At 51.3% G+C, this 19,398-nt stretch overlaps 1 protein-coding gene across 4 annotated transcripts in view; it reads right to left on the minus strand.

Annotated features, from left to right (window-relative positions):
• ADCY3 (adenylate cyclase 3) overlaps positions 1–19,398 on the minus strand; it is a 93,148-nt gene that overhangs the window by 6,580 nt on the left and 67,170 nt on the right. For 2 of the 4 annotated variants that reach the window (XM_077176452.1, XM_077176451.1), the window contains exons 10-17: positions 14,597–14,758; positions 14,419–14,506; positions 14,217–14,333; positions 10,930–11,195; positions 10,761–10,842; positions 7,536–7,694; positions 2,522–2,668; positions 249–362 (exon numbers count right to left, since the gene is read on the minus strand). In XM_077176452.1, the coding sequence (XP_077032567.1) occupies positions 249–362; positions 2,522–2,668; positions 7,536–7,694; positions 10,761–10,842; positions 10,930–11,195; positions 14,217–14,333; positions 14,419–14,506; positions 14,597–14,758 (1,135 nt within the window). Of the gene's footprint in view, positions 1–248; positions 363–2,521; positions 2,669–4,945; positions 5,024–7,535; positions 7,695–8,768; positions 9,097–10,760; positions 10,843–10,929; positions 11,196–14,216; positions 14,334–14,418; positions 14,507–14,596; positions 14,759–19,398 lie in introns of those variants that run through there. The other 2 variants (XM_077176455.1, XM_077176453.1) reach the window with 2 other exon arrangements.

A 19,398-nucleotide genomic window follows, 5' to 3' on the forward strand; every position in this document is an offset into this window, starting at 1 on the left:
GACAAGGAGAGGGACTGGGAGATGGGAGATGGGACATGGGGATGGGACATGGAACACTGAGATGATGGGACATGGAGATGGGAAATGGATTTGGGGACACTGGGATGGGACATGGGGATGGGACACTGGGATGATGGGACATGGAGATGGGACACGGAGCAGGGATGTGGAGATGGGACACGAGGATGGGACACCAGGAGGAAGGAGCCCATGCCCGGGGGTGTCCCAAGGTGGGATCCCGGGCTGACCTTGGCTCCGAATCCGTTGGCGCCGGCGTCGGGCGTCACCCCGGAGGCGGCCATGTAGGTGCTGCCGATGGTCTTGATCTTGGTGATGCAGCGGAACTGGGGCTCGTCCAGGAGCTGGGAACGACACGGGACCGGGATCGCACCTGGATGGTCCCAGGGATCCCACCTGGATGGTCCCAGGGATCGCACCTGGATGGTCCCAGGGATCCCACCTGGATGGTCCCGTGATTCCCAGTGTGATCCCACCTGGATGTTCCTCACAATTCCCAAAGTGATCCCACCGGGACATTCCCTGTGATTCCCACTGTGATCCCACCTGGATGTTCCCCGGATTCCTGGTCTGATCCCACCTGGATGTTCTCGTGATTCCCAGTGTGATCCCACCTGGACATTCCCCATGATTCCCACCATGACATCACCTGGACATTCCCCCTGACTCCCAGTGATCCCACCTGGATGTTCCTCAATTCCCAGTGTGACCCCATCTGAACATATCCCATGATTCCCACCGTGACCCCACCTGGACATTCCCCATCCCAACTGGACATTCCCCGTGATTCCCGTTGCAATCCCACCTCGACATTCCCCATGATTCCCACCATGATCCCACCTGCACACCTATACCCTGTGACCTCACCTGGACATTCCCCATGATTTCTAGTTTGATCCCACCTGGATGTTCCCCATCCCACCTGGACATTCCCTGTGATTCCCACTGTGATCCCACCTGGATGTTCCCCATGATTCCTGCTGTGATCCCACCTGGATGTTCTCGTGATTCCCAGTGTGATCCCACCTGGACATTCCCCATGATTCCCACCATGACCTCACCTGGACATTCCCCCTGACTCCTAGTCTGATCCCACCTGGATGTTCCCCACAATTCCTGGTGGGATCCCACCTGGACATTCCCCACGATTCCTGGTCTGATCCCACCTGGGCGTTCCCCACGATTCCTGCTGTGATTCCACCTGACATCCCCCATAATTCATGGTCTGATCCCACCTGGACATTCCCCGTGATTCCCACTGTGGTCCCACCTGGATGTTCCTTGTGATTCCTGGTCTGAGCCCACCTGGACATTCCCCAGGTTTCCCACAGTGATCCCACCTGGATATTCCGTTATTCCCCATATGATCCCACCTGGATGTTCCCTTGATTCCCACCTGGACATTCCCATGATTCCCACCATGATCCCACCTGGAGGTTCCCCAATGATTCCTGGTCTGATCCCACCTGGACATTCCCCACTATTCCCAGTCAATTCCCACCTGGACATTCCCTACAATTCCTGGTCTGATCCCACCTGGACATACCCCAAGATTCCTGGTGTGATCCCACCTGGACATTTATTCCTCCTGATTCCTGATTGGACATTCCCCACGATTCCCAGTCTGATCCCACCTCGATATTTATTCCCCAGTATTCCAGATTAGACATTCCCCATGATTCCCACCGTGACCCCACTTGGACGTTCCCCACGATTCCCGCCGTGATCCCACCTGGACATTTATTCCCCATGATTCCTGACTGGACGTTCCTCACAATTCCCAGTGTGATCCCACCTGGACGTTCCCCTTGATTCCAGCTGTGACCCCACTTGGACATTCCCCACAAGTCCTGGTGTGATCCCAGCTGAATGTTCCCTGTCCCACCTGGATGTTCTCGTGATTCCCAGTGTGATCCCACCTGGAGGACGTTCCCCACGATTCCTGCTGTGATTCCACCTGGACATTCCCCATAATTCCCACTGTGATCCCACCTGGATATTCCCACTTATTCCCCATGTGATCCCACCTGGATGTTCCCCTGATTCCCACCTGGATGTTCCCCTGATTCTCACTGTGATCCCACCTGGATCTTCCCCCTGATTCCCAGTGTGATCCCACCTGGGCATTCCCCATGATTCCCACTGTGATTCCACCTGGACATTCCCCATAATTCCTGGTCTGATCCCACCTGGACATTCCCTGTGATTCCCAGTCTGATCCCACCTGGACCTTCCCCATAATTCCTGGTCTGATCCCACCTGGACATTCCCCGTGATTCCCACTGTGGTCCCACCTGGATGTTCCTGTGATTTCTAGTGTGATCCCACCTGGACATTCCCCACAATTCCCAGTCTGATCCCACCTGAACATTCCCTGTGATCCCACCTGGACGTTCCCCCTGATTCCCAGTCTGATCCCACCTGGACGTTCCCCGCGATTCCCACCGTGACCCCACCCGGGCCATCCCGGTCTCGGTGCGGAATTCCGGGCGCGGCTCCTTACCGCGTCGAAGTCGGAGATGATCTCGTTGAGGAAGCGCAGGCACTCGATGCCGCCGTTGTTGATGCTCTCCTCCGTGTAGAAATCCGCGAAATTCGGCAGCGACGCGAACATCACCCCGATCTCCTCGTAGGATTGGCTGTACAGCTCCTGGGAGTGCGCCAATATCCGTTATTGATTATTGGGTATTGGGTTATTGGTTATTGATTGGGCAACGACGGGAACATCACCCCGATCTCCTCGTACGATTGGCTGTACAGCTCCTGGGAAGGCGCCAATATCCGGTATTGATTATTGGGTATTGGGTATTGGGCGTGGCTTATTGGGTATTGGTTATGGGTTATTGGTTATGGGTTGGGCAGGGATGGGAACATCACCCTGATCTCCTCATAGGATTGGCTGTACAGCTCCTGGGAAGGCGCCAATATCCGGTATTGATCATTGGGTATTGGTTATCGGTTATGGGTTATTGGTTATGGGTTATTGGTTATGGGTTATTGGTTGGGCAGGGATGGGAACATCACCCCAGTCTCCTCACAGGATTGGCTGTACAGCTCCTGGGAATGCGCCAATATCCATTATTGATTATTGGGTATTGGGTTATTGGTTATTGATTGGGCAACGACGGGAACATCACCCCGATCTCCTCGTACGATTGGCTGTACAGCTCCTGGAAATGCGCCAATATCCATTATTCATCATTGGGTATGGGTTATTGGGTGTGGGTTATTGGTTATGGGTTGGGCATCAACGTGAACATCACCCCAATCTCCTCGTAGGATTGGCTGTACAGCTCCTGGGAATGCACCAATATCCATTATTGATTATTGGTTATTGGGTACTGGTATGGGTTATTGGGTATTAGTTATGGGTTATGGGTTATTGGGTATTGGTTATTGGTTGGGCAGGGATGGGAGCATCACCCCAGTCTCCTCACAGGATTGGCTGTACAGCTCCTGGGAATGCACCAATATCCGTTATTGATTATTGGGTATTGATCATTGGTTATGGGTAATGGGTTATTGGTTATGGGTTGGGCAGCGACACGAACATCACCCTGATCTCCTCGTACGATTGGCTGTACAGCTCCTGGGAATGTGCCAATATCCGTTATTGATTATTGGGTATGGGTTATTGGTTGTGGGTTATTGGTTGTGGGTTGAGCAGCGATATGACCATCACCCCGATCTTGTGGGATTGGTTGTACAGCTCCTGGGAATGCGCCAATATCCATTATTGATTATTGGTTATTGGGTACTGGTATGGGTTATTGGGTATTGGGTATTGGTTATGGGTTATGGGTTATTGGTTGGGCAGGGATGTGAACATCACCCCGATCTCCTCGTAGGACTGGCTGTGCAGCTCCTGGGAATGTGCCAATATCTGTTATTGATTATTGGTTATTGGCTATGGCTTATTGGGTATTGGTTATGGGTTATTGATTATGGGTTGGGCAGCGACACGAACATCACCCCGATCGCCTCGTACGATTGGCTGTAGAGCTCCTGGGAATGCACCAATACTGGTTATTGATTGTTGGGTATTGAGTGTTGCTTAATGGTTATTGGGTATGGGTTATTGGTTGTGGGTTATGGGTTATTGGTTATGGGTTGGGCAGGGATGGGAACATCACCCCGATCTCCTCGTGGGATTGGTTGTACAGCTCCTGGGAATGTGCCAATATCTGTTATTGATTATTGGGTATTGGTTATTGGTTATGGCTTATTGGGTATTGGTTATGGGTTATGGGTTATTGGTTGGGCAGGGATGGGAACTTCACCCCAATCTCCTCACAGGATCGGCTGTACAGCTCCTGGGAATGCACCAATATCCGTTATTGATTATTGGTTATCGATTATTGGTTATGGGTAATGGGTTATTGGTTATGGGTTGGGCAGTGATGTGAACATCACTGCGATCTCCTCGTACGATTGGCTGTACAGCTCCTGGGAATGTGCCAATATCCATTATTGATTATTGGGTATTGATCATTGGTTATGGGTAATGGGTTATTGGTTATGGGTTGGGCAGCGACACGAACATCACCCTGATCTCCTCGTACGATTGGCTGCACAGCTCCTGGGAATGCGCCAATATCCATTACTGGTTATTGGTTATTGGGTATAGGTTATTAGGTATTGGTTATTCGTTGTGGGTTATTGGTTATTGGTTATTGGTTGGGCAACGACGTGAACATCACCCTGATCTCCTCGTACGATTGGCTGTACAGCTCCTGGGAATGCGCCAATACCGGTTATTGATTATTGGTAATTGGGTGTTGGGTATTGGGTATTGGTATGGGTTACTGGGTATTGGTTATTGGTTATTGGTTGGGCAGCGACGTGAACATCACCCCGATCTCCTCGTACGATTGGCTGTACAGCTCCTGGGAATGTGCCAATATCCATTATTAATTATTGGGTATTGGTTGTGGGTTATTGGTTATGGGTTGGGCAACGACGCGAACATCACCCCGATCTCCTCGTACGATTGGCTGTACAGCTCCTGGGAAGGCGCCAATATCCGGTATTGATTATTGGGTATTGATTATCGGTTATCGTTTATTGGTTATGGGTTATTGGTTGTGGGTTATTGGTTATGGGTTATTGGTTGGGCAGGGATGGGAACATCACCCCAGTCTCCTCACAGGATTGGCTGTACAGCTCCTGGGAATGCACCAATATCCATTATTGATTATTGGGTTTTGATCATTGGTTATGGGTAATGGGTTATTGGTTATGGGTTGGGCAGCGATATGACCATCACCCCGATCTTGTGGGATTGGTTGTACAGCTCCTGGGAATGCGCCAATATCCATTATTGATTATTGGGTATTGGGTATTGGGTACTGGTATGGGTTATTGGGTATTGGGTATTGGTTATGGGTTATGGGTTATTGGTTGGGCAGGGATGTGAACATCACCCCGATCTCCTCGTAGGACTGGCTGTGCAGCTCCTGGGAATGTGCCAATATCTGTTATTGATTATTGGTTATTGGGTATGGCTTACTGGGTATTGAGTATGGCTTATTGGTTATTGGTTATGGGTTATTGATTATGGGTTGGGCAGCAACACGAACATCACCCCGATCGCCTCGTACGATTGGCTGTAGAGCTCCTGGGAATGCACCAATACTGGTTATTGATTGTTGGGTATTGGGTGTTGGGTATTGGTTATTGGTTATGGGCTGGGCAATGACGCGAACATCACCCCGATCTCCTTGTACGATTAGCTGTACAGCTCCTGGAAATGCGCCAATATCAGTTATTGATTATTGGTTATTGAGTGTTGGTTAATGGTTATTGGGTATGGGTTATTGGCTGTGGGTTATGGGTTATTGATTATGGGTTGGGCAGGGATGGGAACATCACCCAGATCTCCTCGTGGGATTGGCTGTACAGCTCCTGGCAATGTGCCAATATCCGTTATTGATTATTGGGTATGGGTTATTGGGTATTGCTTATGGCTTATTGTGTATTGCTTATGGCTTATTGGGTATTGGTTATGGGTTATGGGTTATTGGTTGGGCAGGGATGGGAACTTCACCCCAGTCTCCTCACAGGATCGGCTGTACAGCTCCTGGGAATGCACCAATATCCGTTATTGATTATTGGGTATTGATCATTGGTTATGGGTAATGGGTTATTGGTTATGGGTTGGGCAGTGATGTGAACATCACCCTGATCTCCTCGTACGATTGGCTGTACAGCTCCTGGGAATGTGCCAATATCCATTATTGATTATTGGGTATCGATTATTGGTTATTGGGTATGGGTTATTGGTTATGGGTTGGGCAGTGATGTGAACATCACTGCGATCTCCTCGTACGATTGGCTTACAGCTCCTGGGAATGTGCCAATATCCATTATTGATTATTGGTTATTGGGTGTTGGTTATTGGGTACTGGTATGGGTTATTGGGTATTAGTTATGGGTTATTGGGTATTGGTTATGGGTTATGGGTTATTGGTTGGGCAGGGATGGGAACATCACCCCAGTCTCCTCACAGGATCGGCTGTACAGCTTCTGGGAATGCACCAATATCCGTTATTGATTACTGGTTATTGGGTGTTGGGTATTGGTATGGGTTATGGGTTATTTGGTATGGGTTATGGGTTATGGGTTATTGGTTGGGCAGTGACGTGAACATCACCCCGATCCCCTTGTAGGATTGGCTGTGCAGCTCCTTGGAATTCCGGCAATTCCGCCCCAGGAGCGCAGCGATATCAGTTATTGATTATTGGCTATTGGTTATTGGTTATTGGTCAATGGTTATTGGTTGTTGGTTTTTTCTGGATCCCTGGGAGTGTCCAAGGAAAGGTTGGAGCACCCTGGGATTGTGTGGTGGGAACGGGATGGGATTGAAGGTCCATGGATCCCATCCCAAACCATTCTGGGATTCTGGGATCCAGGACACTCAGGATCCATCCCGGGGGATTTTTATGGAATTTTTGGGGATGGAAAAGGGAAGGGAGACCCTTCCTGGAGTCCCCAATTCCCAGGGAATTCCCAAAATTCCTTCCCAGAGAGGAGCCAGGGGTTGGAATGGGATGGGATTGAAAATCCATGGATCCCATGCATGGAATTCCAGGATTTTGGGATCCAGGATCCATCCCAAGGGATTTTTATGGAAGTTGGGGATGGAAAAGGGAAGGGAGACCCGAATTCCCAGGGAATTCCCAAAATTCCTCCCCAGAGAGGTGCTGGGATGGGGATGGATCCAACGCCAGGCTGGAAGAGCTGGGAATGGAGGGAATTCCCTGGGAAAAGCGGAAGAAATTTGGGAAGGAATTCCCAGAGAATCCCAGGGAGCATCCAAGGAAAGGTTGGAGCCACCTGGGATGGAACTGAAGACCCATGGATCTTCAGCTGGAACGGGATGGGATTGAAGCTCCATGGATCCCACCCAAGGAATCCCAGGAATGTGGGAACCGCCCTGAAACACCGGAATCGCCTGGAAAAGCGGGAACGCCGCCCGGAAAAGCAGGAACACGGCCCGGAGAAGCGGGAACACCGACCTCGTCCCGTTTTTTGGAGCCCAGGAAGTGCCGGGCCACGTGCTCGGGCAGCATGTTGGCCACCAGGGCCTCGTTCCAGCGGCGCATCTCGGAGACGCGCTCCTTCTGGTCATGGACGTCGATCTTCCACAGGAACAGCGTCCGCGCCAGCTTCTCCACCTGGGAATTGTGGGAATTGCTGGGAATTGAGGGATTGTGGTATAACAGAATTATGGGATGGGATAATGGGATAATGGGATATTGGGATGGTGGGATTGTGGGATGATGGGGTTGGATGATGGAGCCGCGCTCCTTCTGGTCATGGACGTCGATCTTGCACAGGAACAGCGTCCGCACCAGCTTCTCCACCTGGGAATGAGTGCTGTGGGAATTCGGGATTGTGGGACTGTGGGATAATGGGATATTGGGATGGTGGGATTGTGGGATGATGGGATAACGGAGCCGCGCTGCTTCTGGCCATGGACATCAATCTTGCACAGGAACAGCATCCGCGCCAGCTTCTCCACCTGGGAATTGTGGGAATTGCTGGGATTGTGGGATTGCTGGGATTATGGTATAACAGGATTATGGGATGGGATAATGGGATGGTGGGATAATGGACCCGCGCTCCTTCTGGTCATGGACGTCGATCTTGCACAGGAACAGCGTCTGCGCCAGCTTCTCCACCTGGGAATTGTGGGAATTGCTGGGAATTGTGGGATTTGTGGGATTTGTGGGATGATGGGATAATGGGATGGTGGGATATTGAGATGGTGGGATGTTGGGATGATGGGATGATGGAGCCACGCTCCTTCCGGTCATGGACATCGATCTTCCACAGGAACAGCGTCCGCGCCAGCTTCTCCACCTGGGAATTGTGGGATGATGGGATTGTGGGATGATGGGGTTGGATGATGGAGCCGCGCTCCTTCTGGTCATGGACGTCGATCTTGCACAGGAACAGCGTCCGCGCCAGCTTCTCCACCTGGGAATTGTGGGAATTCCTGGGAATTGTGGGATTGTAGAATGGGATTTGTGGGATGATGGGATAATGGGATGGTGGGATAATGGGATAATGGGATAATGGGATATTGGGATGGTGGGATTGTGGGATGATGGGGTTGGATGATGGAGCCGCGCTCCTTCTGGCCATGGACGTCGATCTTGCACAGGAACCAGCGTCCGAGCCAGCTTCTCCACCTGGGAATGAACGCTGTGGGAATTCTTGGGAATTGTGGGAATTCGAGATTGTGGGACTGTGGGATTGTGGAATGGGATCTGTGGATTATTGGGATGATGGGATTGTGGGATGATGGGGTTGGATGATGGAGCCGCGCTCCTTCTGGTCATGGATATGGATCTTCCACAGGAACAGCGTCCGCGCCAGCTTCTCCACCTGGGAATTGTGGGAATTGCTGGGAATTGTGGGATTGTAGAATGGGATTTGTGGGATGATGGGATTTGTGGGATGATGGGATAAGGGGATGGTGGGATAATGGGATGATGGGATGATGGAGCCGCGCTCCTTCTGGTCATGGACGTCGATCTTCCACAGGAACAGCGTCCGCGCCAGCTTCTCCACCTGGGAATGAGCGCTGTGGGAATTCCTGGGAATTGTGGGATTTGTGGGATGTTGGTATGATGGGATAATGGGATAATGAGATAATGATATGATAATGAGATAATGATATGATAATGAGATAATGGGATTATGGGATACTGGAGATGTGTTCCTTCTGGTCCTGGGTGTCCATCTTCCACAGGGATTATGGGATTGTGGGATCATGGGATTGAGGAATCATGGGATTGAGGGATCATGGGATTGTGGGAATCATGGGATTGAGGGATCATGGGATTGAGGGATCATGGGATTGTGGAATTATGGGATTGTGGAATCATGGGATGAGGGTGTTTCCCAGAATTGGTGGTGGCTGGAAAACCCTTTGGGAGTTTCCTTGGAAAAGCTGGGGCTGGGATAAATCCCGGGGCCTTGGAGCTTCCAGGGAATCCAGGAAGGGATTTAGGGAGGAAAAGTGAAGAAAAAGGGGGAAAAGGGTGGAAAAGGGAGGGAAGGAAAAGGAAGGGGAGCAAAGGAGAGGGGAGAGGAGGAAAAAGAAGGGGAAGGGAAGAAAGGGCAGGAAAAGAAGGAAAAATGCAGAAGAAGCAGGAGAATGGAGGAAAGGAGAGGAAAGAGAAGGAGAGAGGAGGAAAAGGCAGGAAAAGGAAAGAAGAAGAAGGAAAAGTGAGGGAAGGAGAGGTAAGAGGAGGAAAAGGAAGGGAGAGGGAAGAAAGGGTGGGAAAAGAAGGAAAAAGAAGGAAAAGAAAGGAAGGGAAGGGGGAAGAAGGGGCAAAAAAGGAAGCAAAAAGAAGGAAGAAGAAGGAAAAGGGAGAGAAAGAGACGTAAGAGGAGGAAAAGGAAGGGAAAGGGAGGAAAAGGGAAGAAAAGGACAAATAAGAAGGAAAAGGAAGAAAAAGGAAGAAAAAAGAAGGAAAAGAAAAGAAGGGAAGGGGAAGAAAGGGCAGGAAAAGAAAGGGCGGAGAAGGAAAAGGGAGGGAAGGAGAGGCAAGAGGAGGAAGGAAGAAGAGAAAAGGAAGGAAAGGGGAGGAAGAGGAAGGAAAAGGGAGGAAGAAAAAGGAAAGGGGAGGAAGAAGAAGGAAAAGGGCAGGAAGGAGAGGTAAGAGGAGGAAGGAAGAAAAGTAAGAAGAGAAAGGAAGGAAAAAGAAGGAAAAAGAAGGAAAAGGAAGGAAAAGGAAGGAAGAAGAAGGAAAGGGGTGGAAGAAGGAGGAAAAGGGAGGGAAGGAGAGGCAAGAGGAGAAAAAAGAAGAGAAAAGGAATAAGAGAAACGGAGGAAAAGGGGGGAAGAAGGAGGAAAGGGGAGGAAGAAGAAGGAAAAGGAAGGAAGAAGGAAAAGGGAGGAAGAAGAAGGAAAAGAGAGGAAGAAGAAGGAAAAAGAAGGAAGAAGAAGGAAAGGGGAGGAAGAGGAACAAAAAGGAGGGAAGAAGAAGGAAAAGGGAGGAAGAGGAAGGAAAGGGGAGGAAGAAGGAGGAAAAGGGAGGGAAGGAGAGGCAAGAGGAGGAAAAAGAAGAGAAGGGGAGGAAGAAGAAGGAAAGGGGAGGAAGAGGAAGGAAAGGGGAGGAAGAGGAAGGAAAAGGGAGGAAAAGGAAGGAAAGGGGAGGAAGAAGAAGGAAAAGGGAGGAAGAATAAGGAACGGGGCAGGAAGGAGACCTTTCCCCCTGGCCACTCACGTGCCGCGAGAAGTAGTAGAAGCTGAGCATCACCACGAAGATCATGGCGGTCATGGAGTACTTGGAGGGCACCAGCACCGACCTGCCACGAGATCACCGGGGTCACCTGGGAACCCCGTCCCCATCCCCGTCCCCGTCATCCCCGTCATCCCCGTTGTCCCCTCCTTACGAGCTGGGCTGGCCGCGCCGCCGGTCGTAGTGGTCGAAGATGGGTCCCCAGGCGGAGAAGTTGACGGCGCCGGTGGCGGCGGTGATGAGCACCATGAGGGTCAGCTTGACCATGTGGCTCACCTGGACCAGCATCACGGTGGCCACCAGGGCCAGCAGGGCGATGTAGCTGAAGTACTTGGGGTGGTCGGCGCAGCCGCTGCCACCACCCCGAGGTGGCCCCGAGGTGCCGTTGGTCACCACCCAGCGGTGGCGGTGGCAGGCGAGCTGGGGACACGGGGAGGGGTCAGTGTGGGGACATGGGGACACCATGGACACCACGGCCACCAGGGTGGTGAAACTGCAATATCTGGGCTGCTCCTCACTGCCACCACCCCATGGTGACACTGATGTCCCATTGGTCACCACCCCATGGTGGCCCCGAGGTGCTGTTGGTCACCACCCAGCGGTGGCGGTGGCAGGCGAGCTGGGGACGTGACGAGAGGGTCAGTGTGGGGACATCGTGGCCACCATGGACACCAGGGTGATGGAGCTGCAATGCTGAGGGTGCTCCTCACAGCCACCACCCCATGGTGACACTGATGTTACCACCCCGTGGCCCCCATGGCAGCCAAACTGGGGACACGGTGGCCACCATGGCCACCAGAGTGATGGAGCTGCAATACCCGGGCTGCTCCTCATGGTCACCACCCCAAGGTGACACTGATGTCCCATTGGTCACCACCCCATGGTCCCCATGGTAGCCCAGCTGGGGACATGACACTGGGGTCACCATGGGGACACGGTGGCCACCATGGCCACCAGGATGGTGTAACTGCAGTGTTTTGGCTGCTCCTCACAGCCACCACCCCTTGGTGGCCCTGATGTCACCACCCCATGGTCCCCATGGCAGCCAGACTGGGGACATGGGGACACGGTGGCCACCATGGCCACCAGGGTGATGGAGCTGCAATATCGGTGCTGTCCCTCACAGCCACCACCCGGAGGTGGCCAGAATGTCCCCATTGGTCACCACCCCATGGTCCCCATGGCAGCCAACCTGGGGACACGGTGACAAAGTGGTGGCCATGGTGGCCACCAGGGTGATGGAGCTGTAATGCTGAGGCTGCTCCTCACAGCCACCACCCGGAGGTGGCCACAATGTCCCCATTGGTCACCACCCCATGGTCCCCATGGCAGCCAAGGTGGGGACATGGGGACATGGAGGCCACCATGGACACCAGGGTGATGGAGCTGTAATGCTGAGGATGCTCCTCACAGCCACCACCCCTTGGTGGCCACAATGTCCCACTGGTCACCATCCCATGGTCCCCATGGCAGCCAAACTGGGGACATGGAGGCCACCATGGCCACCAGGGTGGTGAAACTGCAATATCTGGGCTGCTCCTCACAGCCACCACCCGGAGGTGACACTGATGTCCCATTGGCCACCACCCCGTGGTCCCCATGGCAGCTGAGTTGGGGACATGGGGACACAGTGGCCACCATGGCCACCAGGGTGGTGAAACTGCAATATCTGGGCTGCTCCTCACAGCCACCACACGGAGGTGGCCCCGATGCCCCACTGGTCACCACCCCATGGTCCCCATGGCAGCCAAGGTGGTGACATGGTGACAAAGTGGTGGCCATGGTGGCCACCAGGGTGATGGAGCTGCAATATCGGTGCTGTCCCTCACAGCCACCACCCGGAGGTGGCCACAATGTCCCCATTGGTCACCACCCCGTGGTCCCCATGGCAGCCGAGCTGGGGACATGGGGATACGGTGGCCACCATGGCCACCAGGATGGTGTAAACTCAGTGTTTTGGCTGCTCCTTGCAGCAACCACCCCATGGTGACACTGATGTCACCACCCCATGGTCCCCATGGCAGCCAACCTGGGGACACGGTGACAAAGTGGTGGCCATGGTGGCCACCAGGGCGATGGAGCTGTAATGCTGAGGCTGCTCCTCACAGCCACCACCCAGAGGTGGCCACAATGTCCCACTTGTCACCACCCCATGGTCCCCATGGCAGCTGAGCTGGGGACATGGGGACACAGTGGCCACCATGGCCACCAGGGTGATGGAGCTGCAATGCTGAGGGTGCCCCTCATGGTCACCACCCCATGGTGGCCCCAATGTCCCACTGGCCACCGCCTCATGGTGGCCCCGAGGTGCCGTTGGTCACCACCCCATGGTGGCCCCGATGCCCCATTGGTCACCACCCCATGGTCCCCATGGCAGCCAAGGTGGTGACATGGTGACAAAGTGGTGGCCATGGTGGCCACCAGGGTGATGGAGCTGCAATATCTGGGCTGCTCCTCATGGCCACCACCCCATGGTGGCCCTGATGTCCTGTTGGCCACCACACCACCACAATGCCCATGGCAGCTGAGCTGGGGACATGACAATGGGGTCACCATGGGGACACGGTGGCGGCCACCATGGCCACCAGGGTGGTGTAACTGCAGTGTTTTGGCTGCTCCTCACAGCCACCACCCCATGGTGGCCCTGATGTCCCATTGGTCACCACCCCATGGTCCCCATGGCAGCCCAGCTGAGGACATGACACTGGGGTCACCATGGGGACACGGTGGCCACCATGGCCACCAGGGTGGTGTAAACTCAGTGTTTTGGCTGCTCCTCACAGCCACCACCCCTTGGTGGCCCTGATGTCACCACCCCATGGTCCCCATGGCAGCCAGACTGGGGACATGGGGACACGGTGGCCACCATGGCCACCAGAGTGATGGAGCTGCAATATCGGTGCTGTCCCTCACAGCCACCACCCGGAGGTGGCCACAATGTCCCACTGGCCACAACCCCATGGTCCCCATGGCAGCTGAGCTGGGGACATGGGGACATGGAGGCCACCATGGCCACCAGGATGGTGTAAACTCAGTGTTTTGGCTGCTCCTTGCAGCAACCACCCCATGGTGGCCCTGATGTCACCACCCCATGGTCCCCATGGCAGCCAAACTTGGGTCCCAATGGCCTCCATGGCCACCAGGGTGATGGAGCTGCAATATCTGCGCTGTCCCTCACAGCCACCACTCCTTGGTGTCCCCACTGGTCACCACCCATGGTCCCCATGGCAGCCAACCTGGGGACATGGGGACACAGTGGCCACCATGGCCACCAGGGCGATGGAGCTGCAATATCTGCGCTGTCCCTCACTGCCACCACCCTTTGGTGTCCCCATTGGCCACCACCCCGTGTCCTCCATGGCATCCCAGCTGGGGACACGAGGCTGACACGAGGTGCCAGCGGGGCCAGGGGCGGCGTCCCCTCAGCGCCCGCCCCCTCACCATGTCCACGATGTCGGCGGCGGTGACGATGGCGATGGCCGCCATGGCCCAGGTGTTGCGCGCCCAGCGCGTGCGGTCGATCCAGGTGGAGAAGGCCACCAGCTTTCTGGGGAAGGCCTGCGGTGACAACCGGCGCCGAGCGGTCACACCGGGGGCCACCGCGCGCCGCCGAGGACGTCCCCGAGGCGCGTCCCCTCCTCACCCTCGGGAAGATGGCGGCCAAGGAGCAGAGGGTGAGCCCCGCCAGCAGCACCTCGCCCACCGCGAAGGTCACGTAGTTGGCCACCAACCTGCCCGGAAGGGGTCGGAGGTCAGAGGGTGACACCGGAGGTGTCCCCAAGGTGTCCCCGAGGTGTCCCCGAGGTGTCCCCAGGGCCTACCAGGGGTCGATGACGGCCTCCACCAGGGCGGTGAAGACGAGGACGACGCAGGAGCAGCTGAAGGCGGCGCCGCTCTGCTTCTCCTTCTCCACCGAGTAGCGCGTCTCCATGTCGGGGTCGGTGAAACGCAGCGACAGCCGGAACGTGCTCCGGCCCTTCAGCCTGGGGGCGTTGGGGATTTGGGGTTTTTGGGGGATTTTTTAGGGGATTTTTGGGGGATTTTTGGGATTTTTTAGAGACTTTTCGGGGATTTTTTGGGGGATTTTTTGGGAATTTTTGCAGATTTTTTGGGGATTTATTGGGGGTTTGCAGCGACAGCCAGAACGTGCTCCGGCCCTTCAGCCTGGGGGCGTGGGGGATTTGGGGGATTTGGGGAATTTTTGGGGATTTTTTAGGATTTTTTGGGGATTTTTGGGATTTTTTGGGGGATTTTTTGGGGAATTTTTGCAGATTTTTTGGGGATTTATTGGGGGTTTGCAGCGACAGCCGGAACGTGCTCCGGCCCTTCAGCCTGGGGGCGTTGGGGATTTGGGGTTTTTGGGGAATTTTTGGGGATTTTTTAGGATTTTTTGGGGGATTTGTTGGGGGATTTTTGGGAATTTTTGCAGATTTTTTGGGGGATTTATTGGGGCTTTGCAGCGACAGCCGGAACGTGCTCCGGCCCTTCAGCCTGGGGCATTGGGGGATTTGGGGTTTTTGGGGAATTTTTGGGGATTTTTTAGGATTTTTTGGGGGATTTTTTGGGGATTTTTTGGGATTTTTTTAGGAATTTTTGGGGATATTTTGGGGGATTTTTTTGGCGATTTTTTTGGGAATTTTTGCAGATTTTTGTGGGGATTTTTTGGGGGGTTTTTGGGGATTTTTTTGGGATTTTGGGGGAATTTTTGTGAAATTTTTTTTAATTTTCAGGATTTTTTGGGAATTTTTGCAGATTTTTGTGAGGATTTATTGGGGGATTTTTGGGGAATTTTTGCAAATTTTTGGGGAATTTTTGGAGAATTTTGAGGGGATTTTTGGAGGGATTTTTTGGGGATTTTTTGGGGAATTTGGGGGGGTTTTTTGGGAATTTTGGGGGATTTTTTGGGGATTTTTGGGGAATGTTATGGGATTTTTGGGGAATTTTTTTGGGAATTTTTGGGATTTTTTTGGGATTTTTGGGGGATTTCTGGGGGATTTTTTTGGGATTTTGGGGGGGGATTTTTTGGGGATTTTTTGGAGATTTTTTTGGGAATTTTTGCAGATTTTTTTGGGATTTATTGGGGGTTTGCAGCGACAGCCGGAACGTGCTCCGGCCCTTCAGCCTGGGGGGATTTGGGGGATTTGGGATTTTTGGGGGATTTTGGGGGATTTTTTAGGATTTTTTGGGGGATTTTTTGGGGATTTTTTAGGATTTTTTGGGGGATTTTTTGGGGATTTTTTGGGGATTTTTTTGGGAATTTTTGCAGATTTTTTGGGGATTTATTGGGGGTTTGCAGCAACAGCCGGAACGTGCTCCGGCCCTTCAGCCTGGGGGCGTGGGGGATTTGGGGCATTTGGGGAATTTTTGGGGATTTTTTAGGATTTTTTGGGGGGATTTTTGGGAATTTTTTAGGATTTTTCTGGGGGATTTGTGGGATTTTTTGGGGGATTTTTTTGGGGGATTTTTTGGGGATTTTTTAGGATTTTTTTGGGAATTTTTGCAGATTTTTTGGGGATTTATTGGGGGTTTGCAGCGACAGCCGGAACGTGCTCCGGCCCTTCAGCCTGGGGGGGTTGGGGGATTTGGGGGATTTGGGGAATTTTTGGGGATTTTTTAGGATTTTTTGGGGGATTTTTGGGATTTCTTTGGGGGATTTATTGTGGGATTTTTTTGGGGATTTTTTTGGGAATTTTTGCAGATTTTTTGGGGATTTATTGGGGGTTTGCAGCGACAGCCGGAACGTGCTCCGGCCCTTCAGCCTGGGGGGGTTTGGGATTTGGGATTTTTGGGGAATTTTTGGGGATTTTTTTGAGACTTTTCTGGGATTTTTTGGGATTTTTGGGGGGATTTTTTGCAGATTTTTGTGGGGATTTATTGGCGATTTTTGGGGAATTTTTGCAGATTTTTGTGGGGATTTAATGGGGGGTTTTTGGGGATTTTTTGGGGAATTTTTGCAAATTTTTGGAGAATTTCGTGGGGATTTTTTGGGGATTTATTGGGGGATTTTTGGGGGATTTTCGGGGGATTTTTTGAGATTTTTTTGGGATTTTTTGGGGAATTTTTGCAGATTTTTGTGGGGATTTATTGGGGGTTTTGGGGATTTTTTGGGGTTTTTGGGGGGGGGTTTGGGGGAATTTTTGAAAATTTTTCAGGAATTTTTTGGGGATTTTTTGGGAATTTTTGAGAATTTTTTTGGATATTTTTTGGATTTTGGGGGAATTTTTGGGGCCTATTTTGGGATTTTATAGGATTTTTGGGGGGATTTTTGGGATTTTTTGGGGGAATTTTTAGGACTTTTGGGGAATTTTTTTTTTATTTTTTGGGGATTTTGGGGGATTTTTTGGGATTTTTTGGGGAATTTTTGCAGATTTTTTGGGGATTTATTGGGGGTTTGCAGCGACAGCCGGAACGTGCTCCGGCCCTTCAGCCTGGGGGATTTGGGGTTTTTGGGGGATTTTTGGGGATTTTTTAGGATTTTTTTGGGGATTTTTGGGATTTTTTTGGGGATTTTTTGGGGGATTTTTTGGGGATTTTTTGGGGGATTTTTTTGGGAATTTTTGCAGATTTTTTGGGGATTTATTGGGGGTTTGCAGCGACAGCCGGAACGTGCTCCGGCCCTTCAGCCTGGGGGCGTTGGGAGATTTGGGATTTTTGGGGAATTTTTGGGGGAATTTTTAGGATTTTTTGGGGGATTTTTGGGATTTTTTGGGGAATTTTTGGGGATTTTTGGAGACTTCTGGGATTTTTTAGGGGATTTTTTTGGGAATTTTTGCAGATTTTTTGGGGATTTATTGGGGCTTTGCAGCGACAGCCAGAACGTGCTCCGGCCCTTCAGCCTGGGGGCGTGGGGGATTTGGGATTTTTGGGGGATTTTTGGGGATTTTTTAGGATTTTTTGGGGATTTTTTGGGATTTTTTGGGGAATTTTTTGGGATTTTTTGGAGACTTTTCTGGGATTTTTTGGGATTTTTTGGGGGATTTTTTTGGGAATTTTTGCAGATTTTTTGCGGATTTATTGGGGGTTTGCAGCAACAGCCGGAACGTGCTCCGGCCCTTCAGCCTGGGGGCGTTGGGGGATTTGGGATTTTTGGGGAATTTTTGGGGATTTTTTAGGATTTTTTGGGGGATTTTTGGGGATTTTTTTGGGGATTTATTGTGGGATTTTTTGGGGGATTTTTTTGGGAATTTTTGCAGATTTTTTGGGGATTTATTGGGGGTTTGCAGCGACAGCCGGAACGTGCTCCGGCCCTTCAGCCTGGGGGGGTTTGGGAGCGTTTGGGGGATTTGGGGGATTTGGGGAATTTTTGGGGATTTTTTAGGATTTTTTGGGGAATTTTTGGGGATTTTTTGGAGACTTTTCTGGGATTTTTTGGGATTTTTTGGGGGATTTTTTTGGGAATTTTTGCAGATTTTTTGCGGATTTATTGGGGGTTTGCAGCAACAGCCGGAACGTGCTCCGGCCCTTCAGCCTGGGGCGTTGGGGATTTGGGGTTTTTGGGGAATTTTTGGGGATTTTTTAGGATTTTTTGGGGGATTTTTGGGATTTTTTGGGGATTTTTGCAAATTTTTGGGAAATTTTTGGGGGATTTTTGGGGGATTTCTGGGGGATTTTTTAGGGATTTTTGGGGGAATTTTTGGGGATTTTTGAGGGATTTTTTGGCGATTGTTTTTTAATTTTTGGGATTTTTTGGAGGATTTTTGTGGGGATTTTTTTGGGGATTTTTTTGGGAATTTTTGCAGATTTTTTGGGGATTTATTGGGGGTTTGCAGCGACAGCCGGAACGTGCTCCGGCCCTTCAGCCTGGGGGCGTTGGGGGATTTTTTGGGATTTTTTGGGAATTTTTGGGGATTTTTTAGGATTTTTTGGGGGATTTTTTGGGGATTTTTGGGAATTTTTTGGGGAATTTTTGCAGATTTTTTGGGGGATTTTTGGGGAATTTTTTCAGATTTTTTGGGGATTTATTGGGGGTTTGCAGCGACAGCCGGAACGTGCTCCGGCCCTTCAGCCTGGGGGCGTTGGGGATTTGGGGGATTTGGGATTTTTGGGGAATTTTTGGGGGAATTTTTAGGATTTTTTGGGGATTTTTTTTGGGAATTTTTGCAGATTTTTGGGGGATTTATTGGGGGGTTTTGGGGATTTTTGGGGATTTTTGGGGAATTTTGGGGGTTTTTTTGGGAATTTTGGGGGATTTTTTGGGGATTTTTGGGGAATTTTATGGGATTTTTGGGGAATTTTGGGGATTTTTTGGGGATTTTTGGGGATTTTTTGGAGGATTTTTTGGGGGATTTTTTGGGGGATTTTTTGGGGGATTTTTGGCGATTTTTTGGGAATTTTTGCAGATTTTTGGAGGGATTTATTGGGGGATTTTTGGGAGGATTTTTCTGGGGATTTTTTTGGGAATTTTTACAGATTTTTGGGGGATTTTTTGGAGATTTTTTGGGATTTGTTTTGGGAATTTTTGCAGATTTTTTGGGGTTTTATTGGGGCTTTGCAGCGACAGCCGGAACGTGCTCCGGCCCTTCAGCCTGGGGGATTTGGGGGATTTGGGATTTTTGGGGAATTTTTGGGGGAATTTTTAGGATTTTTTGGGGGATTTTTGGGATTTTTTGGAGACTTTTCTGGG

The sequence above is a fragment of the Agelaius phoeniceus genome, chromosome 3 (genome assembly GCF_051311805.1).
Source record: "Agelaius phoeniceus isolate bAgePho1 chromosome 3, bAgePho1.hap1, whole genome shotgun sequence".
In the NCBI taxonomy this organism is placed as follows: domain Eukaryota; kingdom Metazoa; phylum Chordata; class Aves; order Passeriformes; family Icteridae; genus Agelaius; species Agelaius phoeniceus.